The 17207-nt window shown below is 42.9% G+C and overlaps 1 protein-coding gene across 6 annotated transcripts in view; it reads right to left on the minus strand.

Moving 5' to 3' along the window:
- The window catches only part of Cep164 (centrosomal protein 164), a 71398-nt gene that overhangs the window by 46569 nt on the left and 7622 nt on the right, over positions 1-17207 (minus strand). For 2 of the 6 annotated variants that reach the window (XM_074066661.1, XM_020153003.2), the window contains exons 2-3: positions 10534-10636; positions 7734-7845 (exon numbers count right to left, since the gene is read on the minus strand). The exons of 1 other annotated variant lie outside the window; for it this stretch is intronic. In XM_074066661.1, the coding sequence (XP_073922762.1) occupies positions 7734-7845; positions 10534-10615 (194 nt within the window). In that variant the 5' untranslated portion in view covers positions 10616-10636. Of the gene's footprint in view, positions 1-7733; positions 7846-10533; positions 10637-17207 lie in introns of those variants that run through there. 3 more of the 6 variants (XM_074066662.1, XM_074066663.1, XM_074066664.1) reach the window with 2 other exon arrangements.

Below are 17207 nucleotides of genomic sequence, written 5' to 3' on the forward strand. Positions count from 1 at the left end.
TGACATTTTAACAGTCTGAAAAAAAATGCATTGTAAAAGCTCTGGTTTTGCAGAAGATTCTAAACTGGGATGCTGGGAAAAGAAAACAATGTAGAAGAACCTGAGTTTCAATATAGACAAGTCCAAAGTATGCCATTCATCTCAACCACCATTAACATTAATCCACTAAAGAACTAACAAGAAAAATAATCCCACTAACAATAACAATATTAAAGATAAAATACATGGGAATAAATCCAGAATATATAAAATCTTTAGAAAGTGCCACTAAAACAGAGAAAGAAAAAAAAACTGGCCAGGCATAATGGCTCATGTCTATAACCCTAGCTACTCAGCCAGAGACCAGGAGGATCACAGTTCAAAGCCAGCCCAGGCAAAAAAGTTCACAAGACCCCATCTCAACCAATAAAAAGCCGGATGTAGTGGTGCACACCTGTCATTCCAGCTAGGTAGGAAGCATGAATAGGAAAATTGAGGTCAAGGCCAGGCATAAACACAAACCCTATTCAAAAAATAACTAATGCAGAATGGGCTGGGGCATGGCTCAAGTGGTAGACCACCTGCCTGGCAAGCACAAGACCCTGAGTTCAAATCCCACACTAGGGGAAAAAAAAAAGAAAAAGGGCTGGCAGGGTGGCTCAAGTGGTTGAGTGCCTGCCTAGCAAGCACAAAGCCCTGAATTCAAACCCCCGTACTACCAAAAAAAAAAAAAAGAAAATTGAAAAGGTGTTCTATGCTCCTAAATTGAAAGACTCAAATCTGTGAAGATGCCAATTATCCTCAAATTAATGCATCAATTCAATCCCATCCTGATCAGGCTTCTTATGAATGTGACAAGCTGAATCTTAGCTCAAATAAAAAGGGGAAATTAGCAAAAATAGAAAAGGAAAATACCAAAGGTATTGTGGTTTGGCTGTTGTCTGTCCCCCACATGTACTGAACTTTGGTCCCCAGGGTGGTAATGTTGAGAGGCGGTGGAACCGTGAAGAGATGGTCCTAGTGGAAGGTCCTTATGCCACTGTCCTCAGCAAGGACTAAGGAAGTTCTTATGGGGCCCCTCCTCGTATTTGATTTCCTACCTCACCATGTCATCCAACCCTCTTGCACTCACTGCCATCATCCTTACACCATTGTCCACCCAAGGCCTCCACCAGAGCTGAGCAAATGCTGGCACGTGCCCTAGAACTAGGCTAAATAAACCTCTTTTCCTTTTTTTTTTTCCTGTACTGGGGACTGAACCCAGGGCCTCATGCTTACTAGGCAAGCTCTCTACCACCATTTGAGCCACAAGCCCTCTTGGGGTTTTTCATTTTGCTTTTTTTGTTGTTTTTTATTATTCATATGTGCATACAAGGCTTGGGTCATTTCTCCCCCCTGCCCCACCCCTCCCTTACCACCCACTCCGCCCCCTCCCTCTCCCCCACCCCCTCATTACCCAGCAAAAACTATTTTGCCCTTATTTCTAATTTTGTGGTAGAGAGAGTATAAGCAATAATAGGAAGGAACAAGGGTTTTTGCTGGTTGAGATAAGGATAGCTATACAGGGAGTTGACTCACATTGATTTCCTGTGCGTGCGTGTTTGAGACAGGGTCTCGATACTTCCCGGGCTGACCTCCAACTGCCTCTATTGCCTGAGTAGCTGGAATTACAGGTGTGCATCACCTCACCTCATAAATCTCTTTTCTCATAAAGTACCCAGTCTCAGGTATTTCATTATAGCAATGGAAAATAGAATAATACAGAAAATTGGTACTAAGAGTGGGGTCACTGAAAACAGAGACAGGTTTGGAACCAGGCAGGTCAAAGGAGCAGGCTAGGAAAAGCCTAGAACACTATAAGCAGAATGTTCTGACTGATTCTGGTAAGGTCTCAGAAGGCAAGAAGTTTAGCAAAGTAGTCTAATGGGGAAGCCATGACCCATTCCCAAACTGAAGTAGAGATCACCATTGCTACACGGGGTGTAGGACTTGGATTCATTGTATCCACGCTCTAGAGCTTCAAGAGCTACGGCTGGGGGTGTGGTTCAAGCAGTAAGCAACGGCCTAACTAGCAAAAGGTTAAAACCCCAGTTTCACCACCAAAAAAAGGAATGATGGGCTAATGCCAGGCGTGTGGTGGCTCATCTTTATAATCCCAGCTACTCACAAAGTGGAGATCAGGAGGATCGTGGTCAACTGCAGGCATAAACTCGAGACCCTAGCTCCAAAATAACCAATCAAAAAGGGTTTAAGGGCATGGCTCAAGTGGTAGATGCCTGACTCACAAGCATGAGGCCCTGAGTTCAAACCTCAGAAAAGAAGAATGATGGGTTAATTTATCTGGCAAATTTTGGACTGACAATTTTTTTCTATTTTTTGTTTTGTTTTGTTTTGTTTGCAGTATTGGGGTTTGAACTCAGGGCCTCGTACTTGCTAGACAACAGACTGACAATTTTTAATTGATAATATTTCTAAATGAACAACTGTATGTGCTATTGGTAGGACTGCTAAACTCTGATGAAAACTAATTATTAATTAATAATACTTAAATATTTAAAAAATACTTAAATTCTACTCACCCTTTAACACACCAATTCAGATTCTAGAAAAAAAAAAATTAAGACACAAATACAAAACTTCAGGCAACAAGCTGAACTAAACTGAAGGAAACACGTGACCTCTCTTCATCCCCTGGCAACAAAAATAAATACTGGACTGCTATGTAACAATTACAACAACAAAAGAAAATAATTAGAAGCTTAGAAATTTTTTTCAGATGCTACAAACAGGAAGAAAATATGAAAGTACTAAGTACATAAGTGAAAAGCCAAGGTTTGTATGTGACTTGGATGTAAGCTCTGGGAAACTGAGGTTTAATACCAGTTTAGGAACACAAAATGTGGCCTTAGGCCTTGGTGAATTTGGTAACTGGCAATGAGACCTTTGTATGGATGTGGGACCCTGAGGAACACTAGCTCCTGAAAAACAGTATCTAGCAGGCCACAGAAACAGTGTGGGAGCACACCACCCACTCCAGGATCTAGGAAGGAAAAATAAGATCTTGGGACAAATTAAAACTTTAAGACGCATACAGACGCAGAGCCCAAAATGTGGTAAGGAAATGCCATATGAAGAAATTAATGTAAAAATTCTGTCCTAAACCACTGAAAAGTCATTGGCAGAGATGATTGTCAAACCACTCTACAAACTAGGAGACTCTCACAGAAAATAATCCCTACAGAAAATGTACTTACCATAAAAAAATGATAAACCATGTGCAGAAACAGTGCACTCTGAGTGAAAATCAGAAGACACAATGAAGAGAAGAATTAGCATACCATGAAACTTGAGATAGCAGAACAATCAAAAGACCAAAAATTTAAAATTATTACAGGGGTTAAGGATAACAGCTCAATAGTAGAGTGCCTGCTTAGCATGCACAGGAACCTGGGTTCCAGTACCAGCACTGCAAAAAAAAACAACAAAAAAAGTAAGACTAAAAAGGGTAAAATCCATACTAAAATAACAGAATTAAAGGAAAAAAAAAAAGAGCAGATATTGAAAAACACGTAATAGAACTTGTAGGAATGGGTAGTGTTATTTAAAGGAAAAAATGGATAAAAGAGTTTGACACAGAAGAAAACACTAATAAATTGGAAAATACTATGTAAGGAAATTACTAACAACATGGGAGATAAAGTGATTTCTAAAATATGAGATAGAAATTTAGAAACACGAAGTTGGACGTGGTGTCACACAACTGCAATCCCGACAGTCAGTAGACTGACACAGGAGGATTGAGAGCCTGAGGCCAGTCTGGGTTACATAGTAAGACACTGTCTTTAAAAACAACAACAACAATAATAATAACAATAATACAAATAACTAGTATCAACAATGACAGGAGCTGGGGATAAAGCTCAGTGGTAGCACTTGCCTAGCATGCACAACACCATGGGTTTGATTCTCAGTACCACCAAGAGAAAAAAAAAAACAGACAAATTCCCTGGAAGACACACAGTACCAAAGCTCACTCAAGACAAAGTGGCCTGGGCTGGCGGAGTGGCTCAAGCAGTAAGAATGCCTGCCTTGCAAGCATGAGACCCTAAGTTCAACTTCCAGTGCTCCCAAAAAAAAAAAAGAAAGAAAGAAAAAAAAATTGCCAAGAAGAAATGGCCTGAATAATCCTATCTCCATTAAAGAAACTGAATTTGTAGTTAAATATTTCCCACAAAGAAAAGTCCAGGTCCAGAAGCTATGAATGCACTAGTAAATTCTACCAAATATTTAAACAAGTCCTGCACAAACTCGTCCAGAAAACTGAAGAGGAAGAAATACACAAAGTATTCTAGGAGGCAAGTATTAACCTGACGCCAAAACAAAATGAAGACATTATGAGAAAAATGGTACAATAGACCAAATTTCCCCCACGGACACAGATGCAATAATACTTAACGAAATTTTAGAAAATCAAATCCCGTATTATTAGAAAGATAATACATCACGACCAAGCAGAGTTGATCCCAGGAATATAAAGTTGGTTAAAATTTGAAAATCAATCAATGTAACTGACTCTTACGAACAGACCAAAGAAGAAAAACCATATGATCTTATCAACAGAAGGAAAAAAAGAAATTTTGCTAAAACCCAACATTCATCCCTGCTTTAAACTCTCAGCAAACTACAGGTAGAAGGGAACATCCTCATCCTGACAAAGGATGAGGAAGAAACCCATGGCTAACAGCTACTTGGTGACGAAAGAATGCTGCCCTCAAGATCAGGAACAAGGCAAAGATACACACTGTCACCACGTCTACGGAATGATACTGAAGGCTCCAACCAGTGCAGTAAGGAAAGAAACAGAAGTAAAAGGTAACCAGATTAGAAAAGAAGAAGGAAAAATGTCTTTATTCCCAGGAGACATGATCATCTCTGTATAAAATCTTATGGAATCTAAAAAAAAATAAAACAAAAGCTATTAGAACTGACACAAATGAGTTTAGCAAGGTTGCACACAGCAAGATCAATATATGAAAACCAATTTTATCTTTATATAAAAGCAACAAATAATTGGAAATTGAAAATATACCACTTAGAAAAAACATCAAAAATATGAACTATGTAGGGGAAAATTTGATAAAAGAGGCAAGACGTACACAAAACTACACTAAAGAAAACCTAAATAAATGGAAATGGATGAGACATCAATTCTCCCCAAGTTGATTTATATGCAATCCCAATCAAAATTCTAACAGGAAATTGGCAATTTTAAAATTCATATGGAAATGGAAAGGACCTGGAATGTGACTTTGAAGATGGAAAACAATTGGGGAGGATTTATCCTATATGATTTTGAGATTTGCTATAACACTACCGTAAACAGGACAGAGCGGTACTGGTGTAAAGACAGATGAATGATCAATGGAAAAGAGCAGGGGATCCCGAAATAGACTCTCATATGCAAGATCAGTCTTTGAAAACATCTAAATGTCTTTTAATATAAGAGTAGCTAATTGGGCTGGCAGAGTGGCTCAAGTTGTAGAGCGCCTGCCTAGCAAGCACAGGGCACCTGAGTTCAACCCCTACTACCACGGGGGAAAAAAAAAGGGTAAGCCACATATGGTGGCACAGACCTATAATCCTACCAGCATTCGGGAGACTGAGGCAGGAGGATTATGAATATGAAGCCAGCATGGACTACACAGGGAGACTTTGTCTCAAAACCAAAACTTACAATCCCACCTACTCAGGAAGTGGAGACTGGGAACATTATGGTTCCCCACCAGTTCAGACAAAAAGTTCCCAACCTGGGCATGATGGTGTGTTCCTGTCACCCCAGCTACTGTAGGAAGCATAAATAGGATTGCAGTTCAGGCCAGCCTAGGCAAAAAGGGCTTATCTTAAAATAACCAAAGCAAAAAGGGCTGAAGGTGTGGCTAAAGCGGTAGAGCACCTGCCTAACAGCATAAAGGACTGAGTTCAAACCACAGACTGCAAAGAAAAAAGGAAGCTAAATAAATTAAGATTTTTTTTTAAGAATGTGGTACAAAATGAATAAAAAACGAGGAGGAGAAGGATGAGAAGATGTGATACATCTGGACTGAGGATACATATCAGTGGTAGAGTGCTTGCCTAGCATGCAGAAAGCCCTGAGGTTGATCCCCAATACCACACATACACAAAAAAGTCATATATCTATATATAGGAAAATATACAGCCAAGAAGAGAATACGGTAGAGTCAGACATTGTGACTCAAGTCTGTGATCCTAGCACTTAAGAAACTGAAGCAGAGGACTTGAGTTCAAGGTCAGCCTGGGCTACATAGTGAGGCCCTCTCTAAAAAAAAAAAGAGAAGAATGAGGTAGACCTACATCTATTGATATAGAAGAACAGTGCATATAATGCAGCACTTATATTTTTAAAAATTAAACCATGCATGGATTAGGGGGGAGAGTGTTTAAAAGGTCAGGAAGGAATTTATCAATTAACAGTATTTACCCTTGGGAAAGTGTGTAGGGTAAAAGATGACATGTACATATAAGTTTTAATGACGTCTCTTATTTTTAAAAATGAAAGATAGTTCCTGCTCTCCTACAGGACAAGGGAATAATAGACACTCCTGGTAGGTTCATGAAAGCACAAAGCCTGGCCCCAGCTGACCCTTAACCAACGAAAGGTAGGTATTAGAAAGAAAACAGAAAACAGTATCAGATAAGCTCCTCCCCCAAACACAACCATGAGTCCTCAACACCTGCATTAAGTGTGTAAGGTGCTGACAGGTTTCCTACAAAAAAGATGTCATGAAATTGGAGAAGGTCCAAGGTAAGGCAGCTACAAAGATGAAGAGAACAAGGGGACTGCCGTGTGAGGAAAAGCTAAAAGGATTATGATTCTTCAGCTGAAAAGAGTAAGGCAGCCACTGTAGTCAGTTGAGTCATGGTAAGCAGCACAAGTGAGAACAGGATTACACCTTGTCCACCTGAGAGGGAGTCCCTACAACACCTGAGGACAAGTGTGGGACAGATGTAGGAAAACCCACTCAAGGCTCAGAAGTAAACTGCAGCACCTGCATAAGGGAGACAACTTCGAGAGAGTTCTGTACACAAGATGAGAAGAGGAGGCGAAGACAGGACAGAACAGACACACAGCACAGAAAAGTGTCATCATGAATGGGAAACAACCCAATCCTCAGAAGGAGGGAGGTGGCAGCAGTGACCAGCTTTCCCACCTTGGGCACTGTTTCTTCACCATAAACCTCTGCTTCCCTGAGATAACCTGAATCCAAAGAGTGCTAATTGAACTGGAAAACATCAATGAATCCACGATATGAAGCTATTTGTGAACAGGTTACCCGAGTCCATGGGCTGCTGAGGGAGACAGAAACATTCTGCCAGTCTGTGTGGCCTCACTACAAACCCACTAGATGCCACCTTGGATATTCGAAGGCATCACACATGGTACTTTTAGCACCAGTGTGCACGAATATCAATGACCTCTCCTAAGCACATCCAAACCAGATGCTGGCATTCAGAACCTGAGCCAGGGCAGTGACTCCACAGTCTTAAGTATAAGTGCTACACTCCAGCACCAAGGCCAGCAAGTCAGCCTGTGCCCAGGCTTGAAACATGAGGTGGCCTAGCAGGGAAATGGCACAATTGACTGTGCAGGGAAGGCTTGGAAAAGGTGATTCCCTGAGGTCAGGTCCCTCTGCCTTTGCCACACCAAGGTAATGGGCACACACCTGCTGACTTACCATGGTTTCCACTCCATAGGCAGTGGGGCCACAATGCCTTCCCGTGCAAGCCACATCAGTTCTGGCTCCTTGATGGGATCAATACCAATCCCTCGGGCAAAATCAACAATTTCTGCACGGAAAAGGAGAGGCAAATGTAAGAGAAATGGGAGGGTGAGAGGGGGGTGGGAAGAAGAAAAAATCACAATCTTTTTCTGATTTTGCCTTTACTTTCCATACTTTCTTCAGTAACAAAGTATTACTTCTCTAGAAATAAATGATAACCATAGACAAGTGTTTCCTTACCTCACAATTTATAAATGCACACCTGAATCATGTCATGCTATCTCCATACTCCCAAGAACACAATCTGAAGCCACGTGTAACAAGGACCAAAAATAATGAAACCAAGACTTCATTGTGGCAGGGCTCAGGAAGAACCCAAAGCCACAGACAAACCATCCAGGAAGAGCCTTACAGGAGGAGATAAGCTCTCCCAAGATTTACGAAAGCTTGGCAAATGCCCTCATCCCTCAATCAGCAAGCATGTACTGAAAAGCTACCAAACTCCTTGAGACCCTTACAAACACACTAACAGGGTATATGAACCAGGTAACGTATGCTGTGAAGGTGACATGTACCATGTACCACAAGAGCAGAGAAAAGGCAGTAAGTGATTCCGCCCAGGGGCAGGAGATACCAAGTTCAGAAAGTGGACGATATTCAGGCAGCCTTCTTCCCCACCTAATAAGCCCTCTATTCCATAAGGGAACTGTTTCATTTTCAATTTTGCTATCTAGTTTGGGCTCTGTATTCTTGGAATCAAGCATCTAGAAGAACTCTTTTTGCTAAGATCTGGAAGAACAGGAGATATATGTGCTGAGTTAAGAGCTATTGCACCTTTAGAAAAATAGAAGAGATATCATTGACGGTGCCACTGAAGACCCCAGGAAAAATGAAACAAATACTCAAGTTGCATCAATGCTTCAAGCAGTAATAACCCAGGCCAGAAGTATCACCAGGACAGGTCATCTCTGAGGAGAACTTGGAGGGCAATATCCCTGGGGACAAGGAAATAAAAAAACACTTTTTTCCAAGGACCAACTGGAACTTGGTTGTCGAGGAACTACTTTATTCATTGATTTCAATGAATAAATCAGTATTTTTTGAGTGCCTCCAAAATACCAGTCACTCTGTGCTTAAATAAAGAGAAATGGCCACTACCTTACAGAGCTTATATTCTAATACAAGAGACAGCCAGAAAGAAGTAAATAGAGACAGTAGCTCACACCTGGAATCCTAGCTACATAAATAAGGCTGAGATCCAGAGGATCAAGGTTTAAGGCCAGCCTGGGAAAATAGTTCTTAAGACCTCATCTCCAAAATAATCATAGCAAAATGGACTGGAAGTGTGGCTCAAGTGGTAGAGTGCCTGCTTTGTAAGTGTGAAGCCCTGAGTTCAAACCTCAAAAAAATATATAATAATAATTAATAAATAATTCTAGGGCTAAAGGGAGAGTGTGTACTTAGCATGCATAAGGTTCTGGGTTCAATCCCCAGCACCAAAAAACTAAAAATATAAAAATGAAAAACTTCATGGCAATCAACCAAGCAAACATACCATGCTATAAGCCAAGTCCAAGGTTTAATGTGAGACCACCAGCTCCCAGGGAGGCAAGGGTTCTCAACCCATTCAACAGGCCCACAAGCCACACAGGTCATGAGCAAGATTTGTATCCAGGTCCACAACTCCCCAGAATTTCAAAGCAAACTTCACTCCAAAAATAGCATGGTGTTCCAGAGGAAAAGCCCTGGAGTGAGAATACCTGGGTATGGATCCCAGCTGTACCACTTAGCAGAACTGTGTAACTCTGGGAAAGCTACTTAACCTTCCTGTGCCTTCATTTCCTTTTCTGTAAAAGAGGGACAGTAATAGCACCTGACTCAAGGAGGCACTGTGGGGTTTGAAAGGGTAATAATAAACATAAAGTTCTTAAAACACAGACAGGCACATAGCAACACTAAAATAAGTTATGACATGATTGTCATTAACAATATCATTATTGTTTAAAAAACAAACAGACTAGTTTGTTCTTAAGAAACTGGGTTTTCCTGGCCTGATTCCATAAAATCCTCTACTATCTTTTCATTAAAAACTAACCATTGGCCAGCTGGGTGCCAGTGGCTCACACCAGTAGTCCTAACTACTTGGGAGGCAGAGATCAGGAGGATCTCAGTTCGAGGCTAGTCCAGGCAACAAAATTACTCAATACAAAAAAGGGCTGGCAGAGTGGCTCAAGTGGTAGAGTGCCTGCCTAGCAAGCATGACACCTTGGGTTCAAACCCCAGTACCATAAATAAATAAAGTAATCATTGATCGAACCCAGGGTCAGCAAAGTTTTTCTGGGACAGGCAGGCAATAAATATTGTAGGCTTTGGGAGTCACATTGCTGTTGTAGAATGAAGGCAGCCATAGACAATACAAAAACAAACTCAGCCACTTTCCAATAAAACTTTATTTACAAAAACAGGCAGTGGGGGTGGGGAGAAAGGGGGCAGGGGCAGGGGGAGAGATGGCCCAAACAAAGTATGCACCTATGAATAAATGAATAAACAATTAAAAAAGAAATCTAAAAAACAAACAACAAAAAAAACAAAAACAGGCAGTGTGGCAGGTTAGGCCCATGGGCATTTTCAAACTCTAAGCCAAATCTACTTAGCAGCCCTGTGCATGTACCACACATAGCACTAAAAGACCAAAAACAAATCAGACATAATACCTGCCCTCAAAGAGCTATTACAACACACCCAAGCCTCTTACCTTGCTCACTGGGAATGTAGGTCTCGTCATAATCTTCCTCCAGAACCAGCTGGTCTCCTATGCGGATGGGTTGTCCAGCCATGATTGGTCTGGGCTTATATTCCTAGATCCCAGACACCCCACCAAAGAGAACTGCAGTGAGCCAGCTTGAAAGGTGAAACAGGCTTCTGCACCTGGGAAAGTTCCCCAAGACGCACCTCCCAAACACTACTGAACACTCAGTGAACCACAAAATATCTGCAAGCCTGGCTCTCTAGAGTTTGTCTTTACATCCTCCCCAAAACAAGAGAAGGAATTACAGTACAGGTTTCCCAAGTAGAAAACCCCAGTAGCACCCAAATGACAGACCCCCATATACTAGCATACTCCAATGTGTCACATGACAACATCCAACAATGCCACTGGGAGCTTGCAATCCAGGGGAGGAGCATGCACAACTTTAGCATTTGCAGAAGGTGGAAGGGAAAGAAATCTGCTCCACAAGTACTAAGACAAAAGTACCAAATTCCCACTGAAGGACAAAGAAGGCATCCTAGGCAGGGAGCATGGTGTGTGGGTGTTGCAGAGCAGGACAGCAGTGCATGTGGCAGGGGCTGGCCATGGGGAGCCTGTAGACCATGCTAAAGAGCCTTGAACCTGCCCTGTAGCAAAGCAGAGTCATGGAGAGCTTTGGAGAAAAGAAGTGACACAGGGTGGCTTATTTTTTAGGAGAAGAACTAGGATAGGACTGGTGTGGCAGAATTGGAGAAATGAGAAACTGGTGTCAGGAAAACCACTTGAGAATGCTGCAATCCAAGTGAAAGACAATGAGAGCTTAAACTAGGGCAGAAGCAACAGGAATGGAGAAGGGACACACACAATGGATGCAGTGATATTAGGCTTAATAGGGCTAGGATGTGAGAAGGAAAAAAGAGGAAAGGCATCGAAATAGACTAGGATGTGTCCCTACAAAATTCAAACACTGAAACCCCAACTTGCAATGTGACTTCATCAGAAAAAGGGTCACTCGGAAGTAATTAAGGTTAAACAAGGTCATAAGGGTGGGCCCTGACCTGATAGGATTAGTGTCCTTATAAGAAGAGGAAAAGAACTCTCTGATCTTTCAGATTCTCTGCCAAGTGAAGATACAGTCAGAAGGATATGCCATTAAGACTAAACCTTGATCTAGGACTTCCAGCATTCAGAACTGTGACAAAATAGATTTCTGTTGTTTAAATCACTCCATCTATGATACTGTTATAGCAGCCCAAGCTACCTTGAATCCAAGGTATTTCCAGCTCCAGGAATGGGGTGGTGCCAAAATCTTAACTAGCAAGCTGGTACAGTTCCATATGTGTGCTATATTTTACTTTATTATTTCATTTTTATTTGCAATGCTGAAAATCAAATCCAGGGTTTCATAAATGCTAGGCAAGTGCTCCACCACTGAGCTATACCCCTAGCCCTGATACAGGGCTAGACTGCTCCTCCCTTCCATCCCTAATCCCCCCACTATCTTAGTACTCCACATTACACTAACTTCCCCCATGGCAGCTCCCATGCTGAAACCTAAGGAAGGAGAGATAAGCTGTGGACAGCCCTGCTGAGAACCCACCTCCACCTGAAGAGTTAGCCACACCAGGTGTGACAAACACAACAAGTCCTGACCTCTCCTGTCCCCACTTCAGAAGCTATCGATATTCCACCTGGGGCAGCCAACATGAAACGGCCCTTTTTGAACAGAAAGAGTGCCCCCTCCCCAACCACAAAGGTCAGGTCCTGGCCTGGAGGGAGTGTTTAGCTAAACCTGGTGACTCTGAATCTATCCCATATCTCTAGAGACAGACCCCCTGACAAGCAATAAAGGCTGCATCAAGGCCCCTTACCATGGCCTCTGTGACCCTGGCAGCCAAGAGGGGTCCTGAGTTAGGACTCAGACATCAATCTCCTGGTCAGTCCACCAGACCCCAAAGGAACCAGATTCTTCCCCTCTCATTCCCACTGAGCCACCTCTCATCAGGAAGAAAACACCAAGGGAAAAAGAACTCTTCTATGACCTGCTCCCAACTCTAAGGATCTGTAACCCCGCCCACAAACAGTGCTCACATCTCAACACACAGTAGCCTCTACACGCACAGATGACAAGGGCCTGGCTGCCACAGGCTCTCAAACGCACAGCAGAAATGGCCAGGAACCAGGGCAGCAGATGGAGCTCAAGAAGCCACCTGAATCTTTAATCCTCTTAATTAGGGCAAAGAGAGACAGAGAAAAGGAAAGGACCAAGGGCTGGGGGGTACTCAATAGTGACCCAGCATCAGGGTGAACAAGCACAAGGCATTGTGTTAACTATCTCACAGAATGTGCGAAATCTTGCATCCCTAGATGCATCCCACCTGCAGAACGCATGGGACAGGTACAGTCTCTGTCCTCTTGCCAAAAAAAAAAAACGAATTAGCTGTGCACCTCGTCATCCACATTTAACTATTTAGGGCCAGGAAGTACATGGAAAAAAATCTAAATTAATGAATCATCCAAATTACAAATAAATCTTCTGCCAAAAAATTTCTAAATACAGACAGGTGATATTCCTCCTTCTTTCCTCGTATTTCCTAACTTCAGAGATGTGGACAAGGACAAGGCCAAAAGGGCAAGGAGTTGCAGGAAGAGGAGTGTGAGGAGAGACACCACATTTCTTTATGCCTGGTAGAGACCACTTATTCATTGGCAAGCTGTTTGCTCTCTGCTAGGCACGAACAGAGCAATGGTGATTACAGATTCACTTGTCACTCCCTCCAACTTCAGTCTAGTGAGGACTGCTTGGGCAAACTGTCCCAAATAGATGGGTAATTAGAGATAGGGTACAAGCACTGAAGGTAGTAAGCCTGATTAGATGGTGCCTATGAACTGATCGATGAGTTCATTCCCTCAACAGAGAGAGAAGAAAACGTGTTCTAATAGCAGAAGCAGCCCATGTGCAAAGGCCCGTCATCAGGGAACACCACCAAGCAAGAAGCAGCACAGCTCCAGAGGATGAAGGAGAGTTGAGCAGAGGCCAGACCATGCCTGGACTTAGCCTTCATCATAATGTAACTGGAAGCCAGGAAAGGGTTTTTCCAGTTATGAGAAAATGGCTCTGGCAATCACTGGGAGTACAGAGTGGAAAGAAGCCAGGCTGAGAGGAAGGAAATCAGAGTGACTGTGGAGAGATGAGGTGGAAACCATGAGATGGCTGAGAAATGGAGTCTGGGCTCCATTTCTAACAGAGAGGATGAGAAGTCAGGACTTCTAAGGCAGGCCTTTTCCTCCAGGCCTGGCACTGGGAGGGACATTCTAGTCAATCATGGCACCCTAGACAGAGCCTCAGAGCTCTCAACATTGTCCTCCCTGCAGTTACCAGATGAGACTTGATGAGGTGTACTTGCCACCTGGTCTGAGCCCACTAGAGCCTTACAGTCGGGGAGGAGGGTCACTCAATTGCACCCATCCATTTCCTGCCAATCCCAGCATCTAGCAAAGAAGGAGTGGTCCACACCCTTCTCCAGGAACCCTTCCCTTGTTAACCTCCTACCCCAGAATCACAGCAGCCCTGGGGACATAACTGTCATGTGTTTATAGGCATATGTCTCTCAACACTGTCTTTCTTACAGGAATGGGTCCAACCTCTCCCTGCTAAATCACAGACCTATGAGGCCCATGCCTCCTCCTCTTGAATGTTCCAAGCAAGCCTAAAATAAGCCCATGGAACCTGTAGAAGCTCAGTTACTGCTGCAAAACATTAACCCAGAGCTAAGGAATCTCAGGAGCTGGAAAAGCCCATGGTAGCACTGGTCCAACTCCCCTTCCCAGGCTAAATATTTCCTCTCCATGTTTTTTTTTTCTTCCTGGTGGTACTGGGGTTTGAACTCAGGGCTTCGCACTTGCAAAGCAGGCGCTCTAGTACTTGAGCCACACCTCCAATCCATTTTTCTCTAGTTATTTTGGAGATGGAGTCTTGCAAATTATTTCCCCAGCCTGGCTTCAAACCTTGATCCTCTGGATCTCAACCTCCCAAGTAGCTAGGATTACAGACATGAGCCACCAGCATCCAGCCCTCTCCATGCTTTAAGCAGCAGATAACACAGTGGTCCAAGCACCAGCTTTGAGGACAGAAAACCTGGATTCAAATCCCAGATGGCTCACTTGCAGCTATATGACCTTAGGTAAGGTACTTCACCTTTAAGCCTCCACACAATCACGACAGTCTGTGTCAAAAGGCTGTTTGAGAGTGAATGAGCTAATACTTAAAAGCTGCCCAGCACAGTGCCTGGAATACACTAACTGTTAAACTTAGTATTACTGATATCAACAAAAATAAAAGCATCTTGGGCTAATGGTATACCTCAGTGCTAGTATGTGCTTACCAAGTGCACAGCTCTGGGACCAATCTTCAGCATCACAAAAAAATAAAAATAAACAAAGTATCTCAAAGTGTTCTGAGGATAAAATGATTCAATGTAAAATGCTTAAAATATAGTAGGGGCTCAGTAAGTGTCCAATATTACTGTATTATTACTGTTACTACTTACAAATTTAAAGGACTTTGATTCTCAGAGGATACATTCAGCACCAAGGAATATAAACTAAGGTTATTCAGATATTCAATAGCCATTAGTTGAACACCTACATGGGTCAGGCACTGTACTACATGATGGGGCTACGTAACTGACTAAAGGAGAGGCAGACATATATATAAACACATTAACTACATCACATGGTAAGCATAATTAAGAGAAGTAGTAGAAAATATACCAGAATGCAATGTTAAGGGCAACTAACATTACTTTGGCAGATTAGAAGATGAGGGAAACCATCAGAGCAGATAGCCACTGAGTTGGCTCTTAAAGGATAAGCAGATCACCAGGCTAAGGGAAGTAAGAAAAGTTAAGGCAGAAGGAACAGAATGCACAAAGGCAAAGAGGCAGGACAGAGTATGGAGTGGGATGCAGAGAGTTAATTATGACAACAATGATTGTGAACGCTTCCTATGTTCCAAGAACTGTACTGAGGGCTTTACATACACCCTCTCTGCTAGATAGATTATCTCCAGTTTTCAAGTAAGGAAACTGAGGCTTAGCAAGTTTTTTAAAACTTACCCAAGGTTTCACAGCTAATTAATGGCACAGAAAAATGTACATGCATCCATGTCTATCTGACTCCAAAGCCTGGTCTCTTAACCACTCTGACATAACCAGAGTGCAAAGGTCAGTGGGAGGAGTGACAGGAAAAATATCTAGAATGGAAGGCAAGGCACATACAGTAGACCCTTAGTCTACTAAGGGTAGGTATGTGGTTCCAAGGAGACCACCACTGAAGAAAAACTGCGGGTGCTCAGGATACACAGAGATCAGCACTGTACTGCAGATGCTTGATTCATTTTTCCCATAAGGCTGACTTTCAACAAATCTAAAATTCTCATTCATCACGTCAAGCACATTCACTTTTAAGTTGCATTTTGGGAGGCAGATTTTCACAAAATCAAGGGCAGAGAAACCCTTAGCAGGTCACACAATGACTTCAGCACAACTGATGAAATCTGGAACTGACCGAGAGCTTCTCCCCAGCAACTCAGGTGCACAATGTGTACGAGGGAATTTAAAATGTTTACTTTTTAAATTTCTTTTGATTTATTTATTTTGACCACAAGTTTGGTCAAAACTGCATGTAATTAATCCACAAAGTGGGCTTACTGTATTATAAAGGGCTTGGGAAGATTGACGCTGTCTGCTGTAGGTGATGATGGGTCCTCAACAGGATTTCACAGAGAAGATAATCACGATGAGACTTACAGTTGAGAAAGGTGACTCTGGGGCTGGTGGAGTGGCTCAAGTGGTAGAATGCCAGCCTAGCAAGCATGAGGCCCTGAGTTCAAACCCCAGTACCTCCAAGGGTCTTCTGCATAAGAACTAATTAGAGCCAGGCACCGCCCACTGGCTCACATCTATAATCCTGGCTACTAGGGAGGCTGAGATCGAGAGGACTGAGGTTTGAGGCCAGCTCAGGCAATAGTTCGAAAGACCCCATCTCCAAAATAACCAGAGCAAAATGGAGTAGGCCCTGAGTTCAAACCCCAGTCCCACCCCCCAAAAAAATAAAAAGAAAGAAAGAATTAAGAGAGAGGGCAAGAACAAAGGTACAGAAACTTCTTCAGAAGCACAGCCAAGAAATCATTAATAAGTAGGTGGCTGTGAGAACGGGAAGGAAGAGCTGATATTTAGGGGTAGCAGCAGGCAGAAAAAGAGGATTCATGTAGTTGGTGAAGAGGAGGGAGGAGGGAAACCAGAGCACTTCAGCCAGTACCTTGTGATTATTCTAGGCTTTGTCCCAGGGACAACCCCCACCATACTGCCTCGAACACAGGACCTACCCAACACTTGTGGACTCCCAGTAAGGACTTGGCTGAGTGAGTGGTGAAGTCCACTGAGACGGGAAACACAGGGGGGTAGGAGCAGATCGTGGGACCAAGGGAGGCAGGAGCCCGTCAGTGCGCAGATCTAAGCTCGGGGAAGAGGAATGGCTGGGGAGATGGAGAAGAGGGAAGCCAAAGTGCGGAGAGCGGTTACAGAGGGGCTGATAACATTCTTGAATCACTGCAGAGAAAACGGAAAACTTCCCAACTTCCCCAGCTGGCTAAAAGGTGGCGTGAGGTTGGGCTAGCC

This window comes from Castor canadensis, chromosome 2 (genome assembly GCF_047511655.1).
Source record: "Castor canadensis chromosome 2, mCasCan1.hap1v2, whole genome shotgun sequence".
Taxonomy (NCBI): domain Eukaryota; kingdom Metazoa; phylum Chordata; class Mammalia; order Rodentia; family Castoridae; genus Castor; species Castor canadensis.